The sequence below is a fragment of the Heptranchias perlo genome, chromosome X (assembly GCF_035084215.1).
Source record: "Heptranchias perlo isolate sHepPer1 chromosome X, sHepPer1.hap1, whole genome shotgun sequence".
Taxonomy (NCBI): Eukaryota; Metazoa; Chordata; class Chondrichthyes; order Hexanchiformes; family Hexanchidae; genus Heptranchias; species Heptranchias perlo.
The window spans coordinates 4,112,424-4,128,786 of record NC_090370.1 but is presented as its reverse complement, the minus strand read 5'-3'; the positions used below and the strand labels follow the sequence as shown (position 1 = coordinate 4,128,786).

At 42.9% G+C, this 16,363-nt stretch overlaps 1 protein-coding gene across 3 annotated transcripts in view; it reads left to right on the top strand.

Annotated features, from left to right (window-relative positions):
• The window catches only part of LOC137307177 (polypeptide N-acetylgalactosaminyltransferase 6-like), a 64,790-nt gene that overhangs the window by 45,794 nt on the left and 2,633 nt on the right, over positions 1-16,363 (top strand). For all 3 annotated transcript variants that reach the window (XM_067976540.1, XM_067976541.1, XM_067976542.1), the window contains exons 6-10: positions 3,816-3,933; positions 8,890-9,090; positions 10,603-10,734; positions 13,673-13,774; positions 14,922-15,074. In XM_067976540.1, the coding sequence (XP_067832641.1) occupies positions 3,816-3,933; positions 8,890-9,090; positions 10,603-10,734; positions 13,673-13,774; positions 14,922-15,074 (706 nt within the window). The remainder of the gene's footprint in view (positions 1-3,815; positions 3,934-8,889; positions 9,091-10,602; positions 10,735-13,672; positions 13,775-14,921; positions 15,075-16,363) is intronic.

The following is a 16,363-nucleotide window of genomic DNA, read 5'->3' as shown; positions in this document are numbered from 1 at the left end:
AATTAATGGCAGGACCCCCACCGCTTTCTATGTGTTAAGAAGGTGAAGGCGTTGCCTATCCACTGGGCATTCCATCCATTCATGGGCAACCTGGAGGGGAAGCAGGCACAACACTTCGGACACCATAGCTGGAGACTGAACTGCTTTCACTACTCTTTTTGTTCCCCCCCCTGCACCCCCGAGAGTGTACAGGGAACAAGTGTCACTTAAGGCACTGCCAGACTGTGCTTCACTAAGGAAGCATCTGTGAGATGCTCAATGAAGACCTGAAACTGCAGTCTACCTCCTGCAGGGCCTTGTCGGTGGCAATGAAGGTGACAATGACCCTCAATTTCTACGGCTCCAGTCCCTTCCAGTCAGGCACTGGAGACCTCTAACATCAGCAAAGGAGTTGTGAGGACCTTCATTCAACAGGTGACAGATGCCCTCTTCCGCAGGGCGTCCAACTTCATTAAATATGACATGTCCCTGCGCAGCAAAGAGATGGGTCCATCAATTTCCACAAGATTGCTGGCTTCCCCAGGATACAGGGGGCTATCGATGAGACCCACGTGTCACTGAGGAACCAGTTAGCGCACTGATGGTCTGCCCCTAGACATGGTGTTATTTACCGAACGCACCAGTGACACCAATCGTCAAACATCAGTACTGCGCCTATCTATTTTAAGATTGTTTTGATGAGCTGTTCGATTTGGACACCATTTTGATCACCTCTGTGGTGTATGATTGGCATGTCAACCTGAGCAATGTATCCCTTTCATCAACAGGAAGGGTTAACACTAAATGTGCTAATTGTCTGCGATGCCCAACTGTGCATCCTGCACATTAACTCAGAGCATCGGGGAAGTGCTTACGACACCTTTGTCACTCCACCTTCCACGACTTATTCAGCAGGGAGGGGCAAGGAGGTGGATGGATTTTGGGCAACAACATTTTTGCGATCTTTTCTTTAAATCGTTGTGCAACATTTCTGTAGAAAAAGGAATGTGCAGATGCTAAAGATTACTTTTTACAGCCTTTTAAAAAGTTTTTCTTAAAAATGTTGTTAATTTTTTTAAGTTGATTTCAGAAGTTGCAGCTCACTTACCTCCCAGTGCCGCACCTCAATCTGAGTTACGGCGTCTTCTCCGCTTTTTATAGTGCCGTGCAGTTGGTCTGCAGGGTAAGCCTTTGGCTGTAGCGTGCACGAGGTCCCTGATTCATCATTGACCTCGCCACGCCGTAGATGGATCGACGTTGCAGCAAATTACAGCGTAAGTATAGTGCGATATGAATGGAGAGCGCAAATGTCTAATTAATGCCATGCGCTGCCAAACACGCCTTTGCAGCAAATCCAGGCCCAATATCACTACCTGTCAGAGAACATGGCATTATCAGCTGTGGCTCAGTGGGTAGCACTGTCACCTCTGAGTCAAAAGATTGTGGGTTCAAGTCCCACTCCAGAGAACTGAGCACAAAATCTAGGCTGAAACTCCAGTGCAGTACTGAGGGAATACTGCACTGTCGCAGGTGCCATCTTTTGGATGAGATGGTAAAACCGAGGCCTCGTCTGCCCTCTCAGGTGAACGTAAAAGATTCCATGACACTATTTCGGAGAAGAGCAGGGGAGTTATCCCCGGTGTCTTGGTCAATATTTATCCCTCAACCAACATCACTAAAACAGATTATCTGGTCATTATCACATTGCTGTTTGTGGGAGCTTGCTGTGCGCAAATTGGCTGCTGTGTTTCCTACATTACAACAGTGACTACACTGCAAAAGTATTTCACTGATTGTAAAGCACTTTGGGACGTCCTGAGGTCGTGAAAGGCGCTATATAAATGCAAGTCGTCTTTCTTATTATAGGGTTTGCTTGACTACAGTTCTTTCCTTTTGAGTTTGAAAATCCAGATGGCTGGGGATTGTAGCACTTAGTGGCCATTAAACCTAAGCTTCTGAATCTAGAAGTCCAGTCAGACTCCCATGTGCAAGTTTCAGGAGTCCAGTATTGAATTTAAAGAGTCAAAGTGAAGAAACCAGTTAGCTCACTGGTTTGCACCTCGACATGGTGTTATCTACCAAATGTGTCTAGTGACACCAATTGTCAAACATCAGTACTGCGCCTATCTATTGTTTTGATGGGCTGTTCGATTTGGACACTGTTTCGATCCCCTCTGTGATGTATGATTGGCATGTCAACCTGACCATTAAACACATAGCTGGATCTAACCCTGGGTAGAATTTTCCATTCAATTCTGAAACCTTAATTCAAATCCAACCCAGACAGACTGGGTGAAACTTCTAAGTGAAACAAGTCTCAACAGATCCCAGTGGACACTAATTGGCAGCCTTGCTCTCTGGGCAGGGATTGTAGTAATGGGGATTGGAAATATCAGGCTGATGCAGTAATAGATGCTGTTCTGAGGCTAGAGATGAGGTGAACAGTTAAGGTGGTTCAGAGGGAGCTCCAATCTATACCTGACTCTGGAGTGCTTGAGGATGTCACTGCATGCAAAGAGGAACACGATCACTCTCACTGAGAAAAAAAGTACATTTTTAAAACCAAACCCAGATCAGTTGGATGAATGTTGAGATGCGCAGCACTTTTGGTTTCTACATAAACAAGAGATTAATTTATATTGGTCTCTGATCATTCAATGGATCTGTAACACTGGTGAGAGAGTCCATTAACAGGCTCATTTGAATTACAGTGGAAACAGTTACTTGCTATCTTTAGGTAAATGTGTCCAAGGATGGGGTCAGCCTGAGTTTACTTAATTGAAACACTGACATGGACTGAATATCATTATTTTCATGACCGTATTGATTTGAAAACTGAGGCCCACGTGTGACAAAAACCAATGGAGGAAACAGGAATGCTGAATATTTTCAGAAAGCTCATCCTGTTGTGACAGAAAATAGTCTTTCTAGTTTCAAGTCAAGGACATCCATTTGTCCTATTCAAATGCAAAGGGATTTTTACCTGGAATTTGAATGCAGCATCACCGGTTTAGGAAAGCAGCTTAGAAATAAAATGGAAGCTGTCTTAAGATGACCATGTTCTCTCCAGCTGCTTCTGTCAAAGTGGATAAATAGCTGAGGCAGTTTTTATTTGTTTTCAGAACTGTCTTAAGATCCACTTTTTTGAAGTTTCTCCCACCGTGTTTCTACCCATGGTATAGCTGCTTAGTTCTGACATCTTGCTCCAGTCAGGACAGAAGAATTGGATACCTGAGCAGTGGACATTACTGTATAAATGCTAGTACTGCTTCAGAAGTCAGCTGATGGGAAGTATGACGTTATGATGGGCACTTGTCTTAAGTTGCCGATACTACTACTTTATGGGTCATGGTAGGATGTGTAGGAGTTTGAGGTCCTGGAGATGTGCCCATCTTAACTTCATGCCACCTGTGTCAGTGGACCCCTGAGGTTATATTACCTAAGGATAATGTACAACTGGTTACATACATATCAAAGTTCAAGGACAAGGCCCACCACCACCTTCTCGGGGCAACAAGGGATGGGCAATAAATGTAGTCTTGCCAGTATTGCCCACATCCTGAGAACAAATAATAAAATATCCAATTGCACAAGAGCCAGTAGACATGTATTAAGGCCTTTGGTAGCCACCCAAGTCTTGTGTTGCTCAATAAGTGTGGTGAATTTGCTCCATATGAAGTAAAATTCATCAGCTGTTTGAAAACAATACCAATATTGTGTATATTCTCTTTTTAGAGAGAATGTCTCACTGGTCATGTGGGTGAGCTTCAATTTGGCACAAAATGAAACTGCGATCTCTCTACGGCCAATACATTTGATTTTTAGTTTATTTTCAGGACTCCCACGTTTGCTGGTGGCCTCTTTGCGATCTCCAAAGCTTACTTTGAACTGATTGGAACATACGACAACCAGATGGAAATATGGGGAGGAGAGAATGTGGAAATGTCATTCAGGGTAAACGCAAATGCTTATGTTTATAATGCTCATGCCTTGGTTGTGTATGTTGATAGATTTAAATATGAATGAGGCCTTGTGGCCTAATATGCAAAGGCATTGCCTGGTGTAGCAGGAAGGCCCCAGGATCAATTCCTGTTGCGTGCTCAGTTAGCTGATCTCCACCAGGGCACCAGTTGAGGCACCTCAATTGGCCTCAGAATTTCTGGGTTAACAAGGGGAAAGAAATCAGCCAATGTTCCCACTCTTGATCACTATCCAGTGAGCTCTGCTGGAAAGTGTGTGGATGTTTGGTGAGAGCAGGATCAGAAATGGCTGTGATGCTCTCCACGGGCAAAGCCCAGGCTCACGCATGAAGAATGGCTAGAGTGAGGTACCAAAAGGCACCCACGGAAATGCACCTTCAGGAGAAGAACAAAATGTTTTTGCCCTGTCAATATTTAATGTTCTGGATCTTTATACATTAAAAATATTTGTAGTGCACTGGCAGAGTATAATTACTGACTAATCTTAATATTACCATTAAGCAGCGGATGGAACTGGATATCCTTCTGACCTCGAGTGGGACTCAGTAGTATCATTTTGTACTGAATTATGGACAGTTTAGTGTTTGGGTTCTGAAGTGAGGCAGCCCAAACTCATTTTAGATTATGGCTCTTGGGATGATCAGATAAGTCGACTCCAAGTTGGATTCGAGCCCAGGTCAAAAAACAAAAAGCCAGCCTTCTAATGGCTGTCATACTTGGTGCCTAAATCTTTTTGAAAAATAAAAAAAACTCGAGTGGATGTAAATCTTCTATATAATAAATTCATAAGATCACAAATTTATTCTCTGGCTACATCACAGTGCTGTTCTGGAGTTCAGTGTGTAGGCGAGAAGTACTTATTTATTAAAAAAAAATTATTGGCCATCTGTGGCTGTGTCTGGCACTGAAAAATGTGACCACAAGCCTCGACTGGCATTGACATTTATTGGTTCTGAAAAGGTGCATTTTGGCGCCAGCAATGAGAATAATCAAGTGAAATCAAATAGTTTTTTTTTAACCTAGTAGTGTAGTCACCATGCTTTCAATGTCTGTAATGAATGCAGATAGATTATCAAGACAAAAATTGACGGGTGTCAGCCATGGCTCATTGGGTATCACTCTCACCTCTGAGTCAGAAGATTGTGGGTTTAAGCTCCACTTCAGGACTTGAGCACATAATGCAAGCTGACACTGCAGTGCAGTACTGAGGGAGTGCTGCACTCTGAGGTGCCATCTTTTGGATGAGACACTAAACCGAGGCCCCATCTGCCCCCTCAGGTGAATGTAAAAGATCCCACGGCACTATTCGAAGAAGGGCAGGGGAGTCCTCCCAGTGTCTTGGCCAACATTTATCCCTCAACCAACACCTAAAACAGATGATCTGGTCATTTATTTCATTGCTGTTTGTGGGAGCTTGCTGTGCGCAAATTGACTGCTTCATTGCCTGCATTACAAAAGTGACTACACTTCAAAAGTACTTCTTTGGCTGTAAAGTGCTTTGGGACATCCTGAGGTCACAAAAGGTGCTATATAAATGCAAGTCTTTTTTTCTTTCAAAAGGGCTGTCCTAGGAAATGGAACTGTTACTAATTTATATGTTTTTTAAAAAAAAGAAATTATCTCACACATGTTATCCAGATACATCAGATAAGGCTAGCTTGTTCGCAGAATACTGCAAAAAATCTAAATATCGTATTGTATACAACCCCCCCCCCCCCCCCACCAAACTCTCCGTTCCTGACTCTGATCTCTTGTGCGCTCCCCCCACCCTTGACCCCACCATTGACACCCATGCCATCATTAATCCAGGCCCCATGCTTTGGAAAGCCCTCTTTAAAAGCGACTTTTTTTTACCAAGCTATTAGTCACCCTTCCTAATATCTCCTTCTTTGTCTCTGTGTCCATTTCTGTCTGATTACGCCTCTGTGAAGTGCCTTGGGATGTTTTTCTGCATAAAGGTGCTATATAAATGCAAAAAGAAATCTCCCACCCAACCCCAGCCATTTCTTCACTGAGTCAGTTTATCCCATTCAGTTCTTGAAATATCCCAGTTTCAACCCCTCTGCCAACCACGCCCGATCCAACTTTAACTTCAGCAAGCAAAACCTCATTTAACTGAGTGAGAATGGCCCTGAACTCCATTTTTGGGGAGGTGCAGGAATGCTTGCTGGTAATATGGTGACCTCGAAGTGCTAATTCCAGAATTGTTTAGAGGAGAAATATCAGGGGAGAGTAATTTAAATGGCCGAACTCTCTTTTTGGGGAGATGTATAGAGGAGAACTATAAGGGAAGAGAAATTTAATCCTGTGTCGATTGATACTTTGAAAAGGAACTGGATCAATACCTGTTGAGATAAGGATTGAGTGTTACCCAGATACATGTCCAGACTAATTGATGGAACTGGTGCTTTTGGGTTAGAAGCTTGTGGAACTGAGGTGCGGTCCACCAGAAGGTGGCGCAGTAGTGCTATGTCATTGTGATTCACTCGAATATTTTTTTGAATTCTACTGCATTTCTGTATTTCAGCTTTTGAAATCTATATTGGCTGTTGATGGGCTGACTGTATCTATTCTGTAAAATAGGCAAGGATCAAGCCTTTCAGGGTAGTGTACTTTGACAAAGTTCTGCATGAAAATCTATAACTTTAGCTTAAAGCTGTGGGGATTCAGGATAAAACCTGGGAATAGAAATTGGCTGAAGGTAGAAAGTGCTTGGGGAAGGGGTGGCAAGTGCTAAATTGGATGCGGGATTGGTGTTTGGACCCCTACTGTTTCTAATTTACATTAATGACTTGGATTCAGAAGCTCGATGCAAACTCATCAAACTCACAAGCGATTCCAAACTAGGAGCAGGCAGTTGAATCTGAAGAAGCAGTTTGGGAACCTCAAAATGAGTGAGACAAAATATGTAAGATCAATGTCAAGTGAAAGTTAATGTAGACAAATGTGAAGTACTGCACTTGGGAAGAAAAGATGGTCAACAGTACTCCATGGACGAAGTTGAAAGATGTCCACAGGATTTTACTGGACGCAACACTCAGTATGTCCAATCAATGCAGAGGAACAATCAAGAAAGCAGATAGAATGCTGAACTATATAGCAAACAATGGTGTACAAGTTGGAGACAGTCCTGCACAAACTGTACAGTGCTATGGTCAGACCACACTTTGAGTGCTATGTCCAGTTCTGGTCACCAAGGCCTAAAGGATACATTCAATCTCTGGAGGCTATTCAGAGAAGCGCCACGAGGCTGATACTTAGCATTAGAGGACTAAGTTATGAGGAAAAACTGGAGAAACGTGAGCTTTCCAGCCATGAAAGGAAGTGACCTTATAGAAGTATTTAAGATGACCAATAGTATAGGAAAGGGAGATCCAGAACTCGACTTCAAATTAAGTAGAGCAAGATACATAGATTCAAACTGAGGAAAAGAAAATTTAGGACTGATGTCAGGAATTTCTTCCCACAAAGAGCGATCAGTGCACGGAATGGACCTTCCGAGTAGGGTAGTGAGGTGATAACCCTTGCATCAGAAGGTCGTGGGTTCAAGCCCCACACTAGGGACTTGTGCACGAGGGATGACACTTGAGTGCAGTACTGAAGGAGTGCGGTCCGAGGTGCTGTCTTTCGGATGAGATGTTAAACTGAGGCCCCGTCTGCCCTCTCAGGTGGAAGTAAAAGATCCCAGAACACTATTTTTCGAAGAAGAGCAGGGGATCTCTGCGGTGTCCCGGCCAATATTTATCGCTCAACTAACACCTAAAACAGATTATCTGGTCATTATCACAATGCTGTTTGTGGGAGCTTGCTGCCCACAAATTGGCTGCTGCATGTCCTACGTTACAACAGTGACTACACTTCAAAAGTACTTGGCTGTAAAGCACTTTGGGACGTCCTGAGGTCATGAAAGGCACTATATAAATGCAAGTTTTTTTTTCTTTTTATTATTTAAGAAACGGTCAAGACTGTGTGATGGGTGGATGGTGGTAGAAGAGAGAGAGACTGTGGGTTCTTTCTGGATGGTAAACTAAGATGAGTTAAATGGCCTTCCTCATTTGCATTGATTTGGTAAACAGGAAACAGCTGAAGAATAAAAGGTTTTTAATTGTAAAGTACAGATCATCTTCAATGGGAACAAGATAAAATTAGGACGGTATAAAGTGTAAAGAAATGTAGGCTAGGTGAAGCCTTTTTCTGGGGGTTCAATATAGGCCGGGGGGGGGGGGGGCGGGGTGAGAGTACGTAGGAGGAGACAAACAGGTTTGCTGACATTTACACTAAACTTGGCTCCCTTATTCTGGCAGCAAAGTCGTAGACCAGTTTTGTGTGAAACAGTATAGGCCTGGGAGTGGGGAGCAGTGTTCGGGGGGGGGGGGGGACATTGTAGGCGGGGGGAGAAAGCACAATACAATTGGGGATGAGTTGAAATGTGTTTGAGTGCTAATACCATTATTGGGGAAGCTGACTTGGATGAGCCTAGCAGCCTGAATAAGCTAAAGCTACATAGTTGAAGCTGCAGCACTGTGGATTAACAACCTGTACCTGTACTGATTAGTTCCATTCCTTAACACTGTCTGAATCAATAACCCCTCACGGTCACTTCCCTCAGATGGTACTGTCTTCAACCACTATTCAAACAAAAATATATATTTAAATAGGATGTTAGATGGCTACAATCCTATTGTGATGGGGTCCATTTTTGTTTTTAAAGGGATACAGACCGTGGGATTCCCTCTTTAAATGAAAAAAAAGTAAATGTTTCCTCCCAAGTTTTACTGCAGCATGCAAAGGGTTAATAAACCAATGTTACTGGGAATTGACAAGTGTATGTGTATAATAAAGGAAATTATTTATTTAAATTAAAGCCTTTATGTCACCTTTTATTGTTCAGCATTGGCTAATGGCCATGTTGCCTCACTTTTTTTTTTAGGTCTGGCAATGTGGTGGGCAGCTGGAGATCATTCCCTGCTCAGTGGTGGGCCATGTGTTCCGTACCAAGAGCCCTCACAGCTTCCCGAAAGGTGTGCAGGTAATTGCCCGCAACCAGGTGCGCCTGGCTGAGGTGTGGATGGATCACTACAAGGAGCTGTTTTACAGGAGGAACCAACAGGCAGAGAAGATGGCCCAGGAGGTGAGTGACACAGTTCCAGTTATTTTTTAAAATCATATAAATTGTTATAGTTTTGATTTATTGATTTTTTTTTTTGTTTGTTTTTGATGCTTGGTTAACAGGGGTTCCTGTAAGTAGACCCTGTTCCTTGCGTTCCAGAAGTAGTTTCTTTCCTATAATCTAACTTTAGCAGAGTTGCGCATCCAGAGGGGTTAATAATTGCCTCAATTGCAGGAAGCTACTTGAATCTAACGTGGTCTTGCATTACACTAGACACCTTTCAGAACGGTGCATATTAAACACAGACAAGCCTTGACAGACTACAACAACTAATATATTTACTCACAATATGAATAAAGATACGAAGCACAAAGTTCAGCAAACACTTCAACGACAATATTAAACAAAAATATGAGAAAGTCCATAATGCATCAATTACCCTTTGTAAGAATAACTACTGAAGAAATAAAACTGTTTCTGATGGTTGTTTGAAGTCCTGATTTCAGGAAAAAATGATTTAGTAGGGGTCACTTTCAGTGGCATTTAACATAACAGTTGAAGCTGAGTGAGAAACAGTCCTTTGATCACAGAATTCTGAAAGAACCCCTAAACTGTTTGAAACAGAGGATTTTGTTCACTTGAAAAATGTAATCTAACATTATGCTCAAATCTACAATTGACAGTAGTGCAGCATACAATTGTATATGTTAAGTGTGGAGATAGACAGGATCCACATTATGTATGAAGAAACATTTTGTCTGTGAAGATCCAAACACACAAGTCCACATCAATCGATTGATCAATCAATGAAACTACTTTGATATATTTGGATCAAAAGATACTGTCTGCTCCTTTAATTACAAATGCAATGATTCCGTTATCACATTCTTCTCTTCTGCCACTCCCCCCACCAGATGTTGCTCATGAACCAAACCTGCCTGTCATTCTTGGCATGACCACCCATCTGGGCTGACATTCTCCATTCCCTTCCAGTACATAATGACGCCCCATGAAGCAATACACCAATGTAACCACTGTGTGGGAGTAGAATTTAGCCAAACCATAGGATTGTGATCAGAATATACTGTAAAGTGGGTAAAATAAAAATACAGTTGGAATCTCTACACAACATTCTCTCACAATCACTGAGTACATCATTTCTCACAGAAATAGTTTGCTTGGCCCAGCCCAGTTTTTAATAATGTGTGAAGTGGCGTGTTTTCTTCCCAACCTTCTTCACGACCACCCCCCGCCCCCCCAAACCAAAGTCTCCTCCTCAAACAAGCCACCAAAACTCACCTTCCAGAGGAAACTAAAGCTCAATTGTCAGTAGGAGCCAGTCTTGGGCCTCCAAGTTGGTAATTCCTTGCCTCCCTCAGAAACCTATTTTTGACTTAATTTTAACTATAGTTTTAAAATGAGATGTCCTGCCCACTCACATTGAATCCTGGCTGAATGAATTGCTGACTCACTTGAATAGAAAATGTACCAGTAGATTTGATATTCACCTACTGCTGTGTGTTTTTTTTAAAGAAAACTTTCGGAGATCTTTCAGAAAGGTTTCAGCTGAAGGAGCGTTTAAAATGCAAGAACTTCACCTGGTATCTGCAGAATGTCTACCCTGAAATCTTTATACCAGACTTCTCTCCAATACGTTACGGGGCAGTAAGTAAAATTATGCAATAAATAACAAGCTTTGGTATGTTTAAAGCAAAATTGACTTGAAGTTCTGAGTGATGTTTCTTAACCCTGTTTGAAATTCATTTTTCCAAAACGTTAACAGGCCTTGAAATTGTGCCACAGGTTGCAAGTGTGGGAATGCTTTAATGCATTGGCTTGAAATTCCTCTTTTATTTTAGCAGAGGTGTTAATCTATTTTCAACTAACGGAGAGAGGTATTCAGAGGCATGCATCAAGCATTCGTATGCTAGTAACTCATGGCGTAATTTCAAGACTCCATTAAATATTCTGCACCCCTCTCATTTTAACAATGTTCCTGATAAACCCTTGGGTAATAGGAAGAGTTACAGCATCAAAAGGGTTAAATAGGGTTAAATATGTTTGTCTTTGAGAATACAAATGGGGGATTAACTAGCTTGTTCTGTGCACTTCTCAAATTGTCATTTTCTGAACCTAATAATAATTTTCCTTACTTTATATTTTTAAAATCCATGAAACAAATTTGCCAGTGTTGGACAGGAGCATGCGGGTCCATGGTTACTGACAGTGGTCCCCTCGGAACCCTTTTTAATTATAACACCGAATTATTTTTAAATGTATTTGTTCTTTTAAACCTTTTTATTTCTTAGTTAATGCTAATTTATTATATGGGGTAAACTCTGCTTAGTGATTGGTGGCTGATCGTTCATACCCACCCTCTAGAATTCCTTCCCTCAGCACTCCTTCCCAGCCTTCAAAAATCTCCCTACTACCCTTTTCATTATGTGGAGATGCCGGTGATGGACTGGGGTTGACAATTGTAAACAATTTTACAACACCAAGTTATAGTCCAGCAATTTTATTTTAAATTCACAAGCTTTCGGAGATTTTCTCCTTCCTCAGGCAAATGTTTCAAGATCTCCTTGAAGCCTACGCATTTATACATATTGAACAATAATAAATGGTGTTTACAGACTGCCCCTGCAACTGCCCGTTGCCAAGGCAATCACCGTGTTCAGACAGAGAGGTGTTACCTGCAGAACCTCCGAATACACATTCAATAAAAAAACAAACAGGGAAAAAAAACAGAGAGAAAAAAAAACACAGAGAGAGGCAGAAACATCCGGAAGGCAGAGAGAGCCAGCAAATGACCCATTATATTAAAAACAGATAACATTTGTTCGCTGGTGGGGTAACGTGTAGCGTGACATGAACCCAAGATCCCGGTTGAGGCCGTCCTCATGGGTGCGGAACTTGGCTATCAATTTCTGCTCGACGATTTTGCGTTGTCGTGTGTCTCGAAGGCCGCCTTGGAGTACGCTTACCCGAAGGTCGGTGGATGAATGTCCATGACTGCTGAAGTGTTCCCCGACTGGGAGGGAACCCTCCTGTTTGGCGATTGTTGCGCGGTGTCCGTTCATCCGTTGTCGCAGCGTCTGCATGGTCATGCATGACCATGCAGACGCTGCGACAACGGATGAACGGACACCGCGCAACAATCGCCAAACAGGAGGGTTCCCTCCCAGTCGGGGAACACTTCAGCAGTCATGGACATTCATCCACCGACCTTCGGGTAAGCGTACTCCAAGGCGGCCTTCGAGACACACGACAACGCAAAATCGTCGAGCAGAAATTGATAGCCAAGTTCCGCACCCATGAGGACGGCCTCAACCGGGATCTTGGGTTCATGTCACGCTACACGTTACCCCACCAGCGAACAAATGTTATCTGTTTTTAATATAATGGGTCATTTGCTGGCTCTCTCTGCCTTCCGGATGTTTCTGCCTCTCTCTGTGTTTTTTTTTCTCTCTGTTTTTTTTCCCTGTTTGTTTTTTTATTGAATGTGTATTCGGAGGTTCTGCAGGTAACACCTCTCTGTCTGAACACGGTGATTGCCTTGGCAACGGGCAGTTGCAGGGGCAGTCTGTAAACACCATTTATTATTGTTCAATATGTATAAATGCGTAGGCTTCAAGGAGATCTTGAAACATTTGCCTGAGGAAGGAGAAAATCTCCGAAAGCTTGTGAATTTAAAATAAAATTGCTGGACTATAACTTGGTGTTGTAAAATTGTTTACAACCCTTTTCATTGACCATGCTTTTACCCCCTCTCCATCCTCGTCCCATTCTCCCTCCTACTTAGTGACCACTTTGCTATCCGCTGCCCTGTAAAACACTAGGAGATGTCCTTCTCTATGTAATGAACACTATAGAAATGTAAGTTCAATTAATGAGCTTGAGTTCCAAGTTTAGACATTACTGTTCATGATACTAGTGGACAAACCCAGATCAGGTATTGCAGTTAGCTGCACAGTAAAGTTCTACTCTGCCACAAAGTTCTACTTTTTTTCCCACAAAGGGTAGTAGAAATCTGGAATTCTCTTCCCCCAAAATGGTGTGGATGCTGGGACAATTAGAACTTTCAAGACTGAGATCGATAGATTTTTGGTAGATAAGGATATCAAGGTATATGGAGTTATGGCGAGTAGATGGAGTTGAGGTACAGATCACCCATGATCTAATTGCATGGCGGAGCAGGCTCGTGGGGCTGAATGGCCTCCTCCTGCTCCTAAGTGTGCTTTCATCCCAGTCCCTATTGCACCAGTGTTACATTTTCGTACCAGCCATCCTTTGTTAAATTTGGAGCAGTTTTGTGCTGTGGGCCCATATGCACAGGGTTAAGATTACCGAAACTAATGACATGTAGGAACCTTGCAGCCATCAGACAGAGGAAACCTTCAACCCATCAGTATGGGCTGGGTTTGAACCCAGCTCCCAGGCAACAGTGATTTTATTTAATTATCAATGAGTTAACTATCTTGCAATCACTCCTCGCTGTGCATTCTTTCCTAACTACCGATTTTTTTTTCAATTTGATTTTGTCGCACAGACCATAAAAATTGAGAACTGCTGAACTTTTGACGAGCTATATGTTGTTTTGCAGATTAAAAACAGGGGAACGGGAAGCTGCCTGGATGTGGGAGAAAATAATAACGGTGGGAAACCTCTGATAATGTATCCATGCCATGGAATGGGAGGCAACCAGGTACTGGGCAATGGTCATTTGAAAATGCTAGCAGTGTTCATTGTGCACCTGTTGGTGTTCCTTTTCGGTGTGGTGTACTAATAACGAGATTATCTATTTATTCCCATGGAGGACAAATTAGTCAACTTTACAAACAATACCAAACTTGTATGTAAGGGGTGGGGGGCAGTAAATCTGAAGCAACAACCCAAGAATTGGGTAGGATATGTAAATAGACCAGCCAGCGGCAGATGAAATTTAATATGGATCAGTGTAAAGTGTTGCACATAGGTAGAAACATGGATGATATAATACTCTGTGCTCGGTGATGAGTTAGCTAAGGATGAAGTTGAAAGAGATCGGGGGGCATCAGTAGACTAGATGTTTAATGTTCAAGAACAGCCATCAACAAAGCAAATAGAATGCTGAACTTTTATAGCCAGACAATAGAGTCTAAGTTGGAGGAAGTTATGGTCTGACCTTGAGTGCTGTCCAATTGTGGTCACCAAGACACAAGGATGACATTCAAGTCCTGGAAGTGGTGCAGGGAAGGCTTTTGAGGCTGATTCCTTGCAACTGAGTTAGAAAGATAAAGAGGAGAGGAAATAAATTACTGTTTTAAGTGGGGGAGGAAAAAATGTAATGACTGCTTCCTGGCTCACCCAGTTAAGGCAGTGAGTAGATGTGCCATACAACCCAGGGAAGGTCTTAGGTTTGATCCCCGGTCAATTGGGAAAATCGGACAGAGTTCCCACTCCTAGCTCTTATCTGATGATCCCTACTGGAATTACATGTGTGGGGGTGTTGGGTGTGGACAGGATTGGGCTTGGATGTGGTGCCTTCTACCCTGCTCTCCACGCCCCCCCCCCCCCCCCCCCCCGCAAGGTGGTTGAATAGTCTGCCAACATTTGCTGTTTAGGCTCACACATGAACAGCTACTTGGGTGAGGTACCAGAGAGTGCCTGGTACCTGTGGAATCATATCTCAGCAAGGCGTTGATGCCTTCAGGAGAGGAGGGGAGAAAATTGGTGGGGGAAAGAGAACAAAAGTCATGTAAGTTGGCTTGTAAGTGTTACTATTATGGGACCAGTGCTTGGAGGGGTAGGGGGGAAGGATCGAGCATGTACAATGTTTTGATATAACTCCCTTTTTCCATTTAAACTTCCAGTATTTTGAATACACGACCCAGTCTGAAATACGCCACAACATCGGGAGACAGCTGTGTCTTCATGCAGTGTATGGCCCAGTTCAAATAGAACAATGTAAATACAAAGGGAAGGACACAAGCGTGCCGGGAGAGGAAAGCTGGAGATTTTTAAATGTAAGTGTTGCATCTCGATAGTGTTTTGTGGGAGGGGGTGGTGGTTTGACAACTTTTCTCCCCTCCCCTCCTGTCCTAAAGGTATTAACATTTCTAGGGTGCAATACTATGGGTGCCTTCCATTACCTCACTCGTGGCCATTCTTCATGTGAATCTTGATTGAGAGTATTGGTGGGCTATTCCTTCACAGGAGAATCACAGGGACAGCTGACCCTGTCCTCACCCAACCTTTGCAAACACATCTTCAGCGGGAATCAGTGATTGAAATCAGGAGTGGGAACCTGGGCTGACTTTCCCTTCCCTAGCCCGGGGCACTGAGACTAATTGTAGAGGCTGCCACTGTCACCCTGGCTAAGATCAGCTAACTTGCCACATACAGGGAATTGAACCTACGACCTTCCCTGATGACTCTGCTACTCACTGGATAAACTTGCTGACCCATCGAGGAAGCTTTTTTAAAAATTATTTGAGATGGAAGTTGAATATAAGATCTTGTAAATGGGAAGAGACACTTGTAAACCTTGACCAAGAAGCAATGCTTTGACTAACCTTTCTAGTCTTTCTCTATTGGCAGTTATCCTCTGAACTTTCCTCTCTTCTTCCTTCTAAGCTACAAATACATTGACCTGCATCCTCACTATGTCAAAAACAAAACTCACCCAAGTCTCCTACTCAAATTTATTCTTTCCCAGAACCTCGAAACTATGCAAATCTTTACCATTCTCGGTTTCCCATCCTTTTATAATCTGTAGGCTTTTGAAACCTAAGCTTGGTGCTGCCTAACCCCATCTTCTTGATTTACCTTCTCATCATGTTATATTTTTCAACTGGCGTCCTGCACTGCGAGCCTTGGCCATTCACCTTGGTTTCTCTTTTTTTAAAGTTGGCTGGTTTCAGGTGGGGTGGCAGTACAGAGACTACATTCTATTTTATGAACAGATTATCTGGTCATTATCACATTGCTGTTTGTGGGACCTGGCTGTGCGTAAATTGGTTGCCGCGTTTCCTGCATTACAAAAGTGACTACATTTCAAAAGTACTTTGTTGGCTATAAAGCGCATTGGAAAATCCTGAGGGCATGAAAGGTGCGATATAAATGCAAGTCTTTCTTTCTACTTTCTTTCTTACATTTAGTCTCTGTGCCTCTGGACTAGGAAGGGGAAAAATCAGCCAGGTTTTCTGTTCTTGGTCACTATCCCATTACCCCTACTGGAAAATGTAAGTGTGTAGCTGTTGGACGAGATCAGACCCAGCTGTGATCTCTCTTACCCCTCTGACCACCAGCCCCC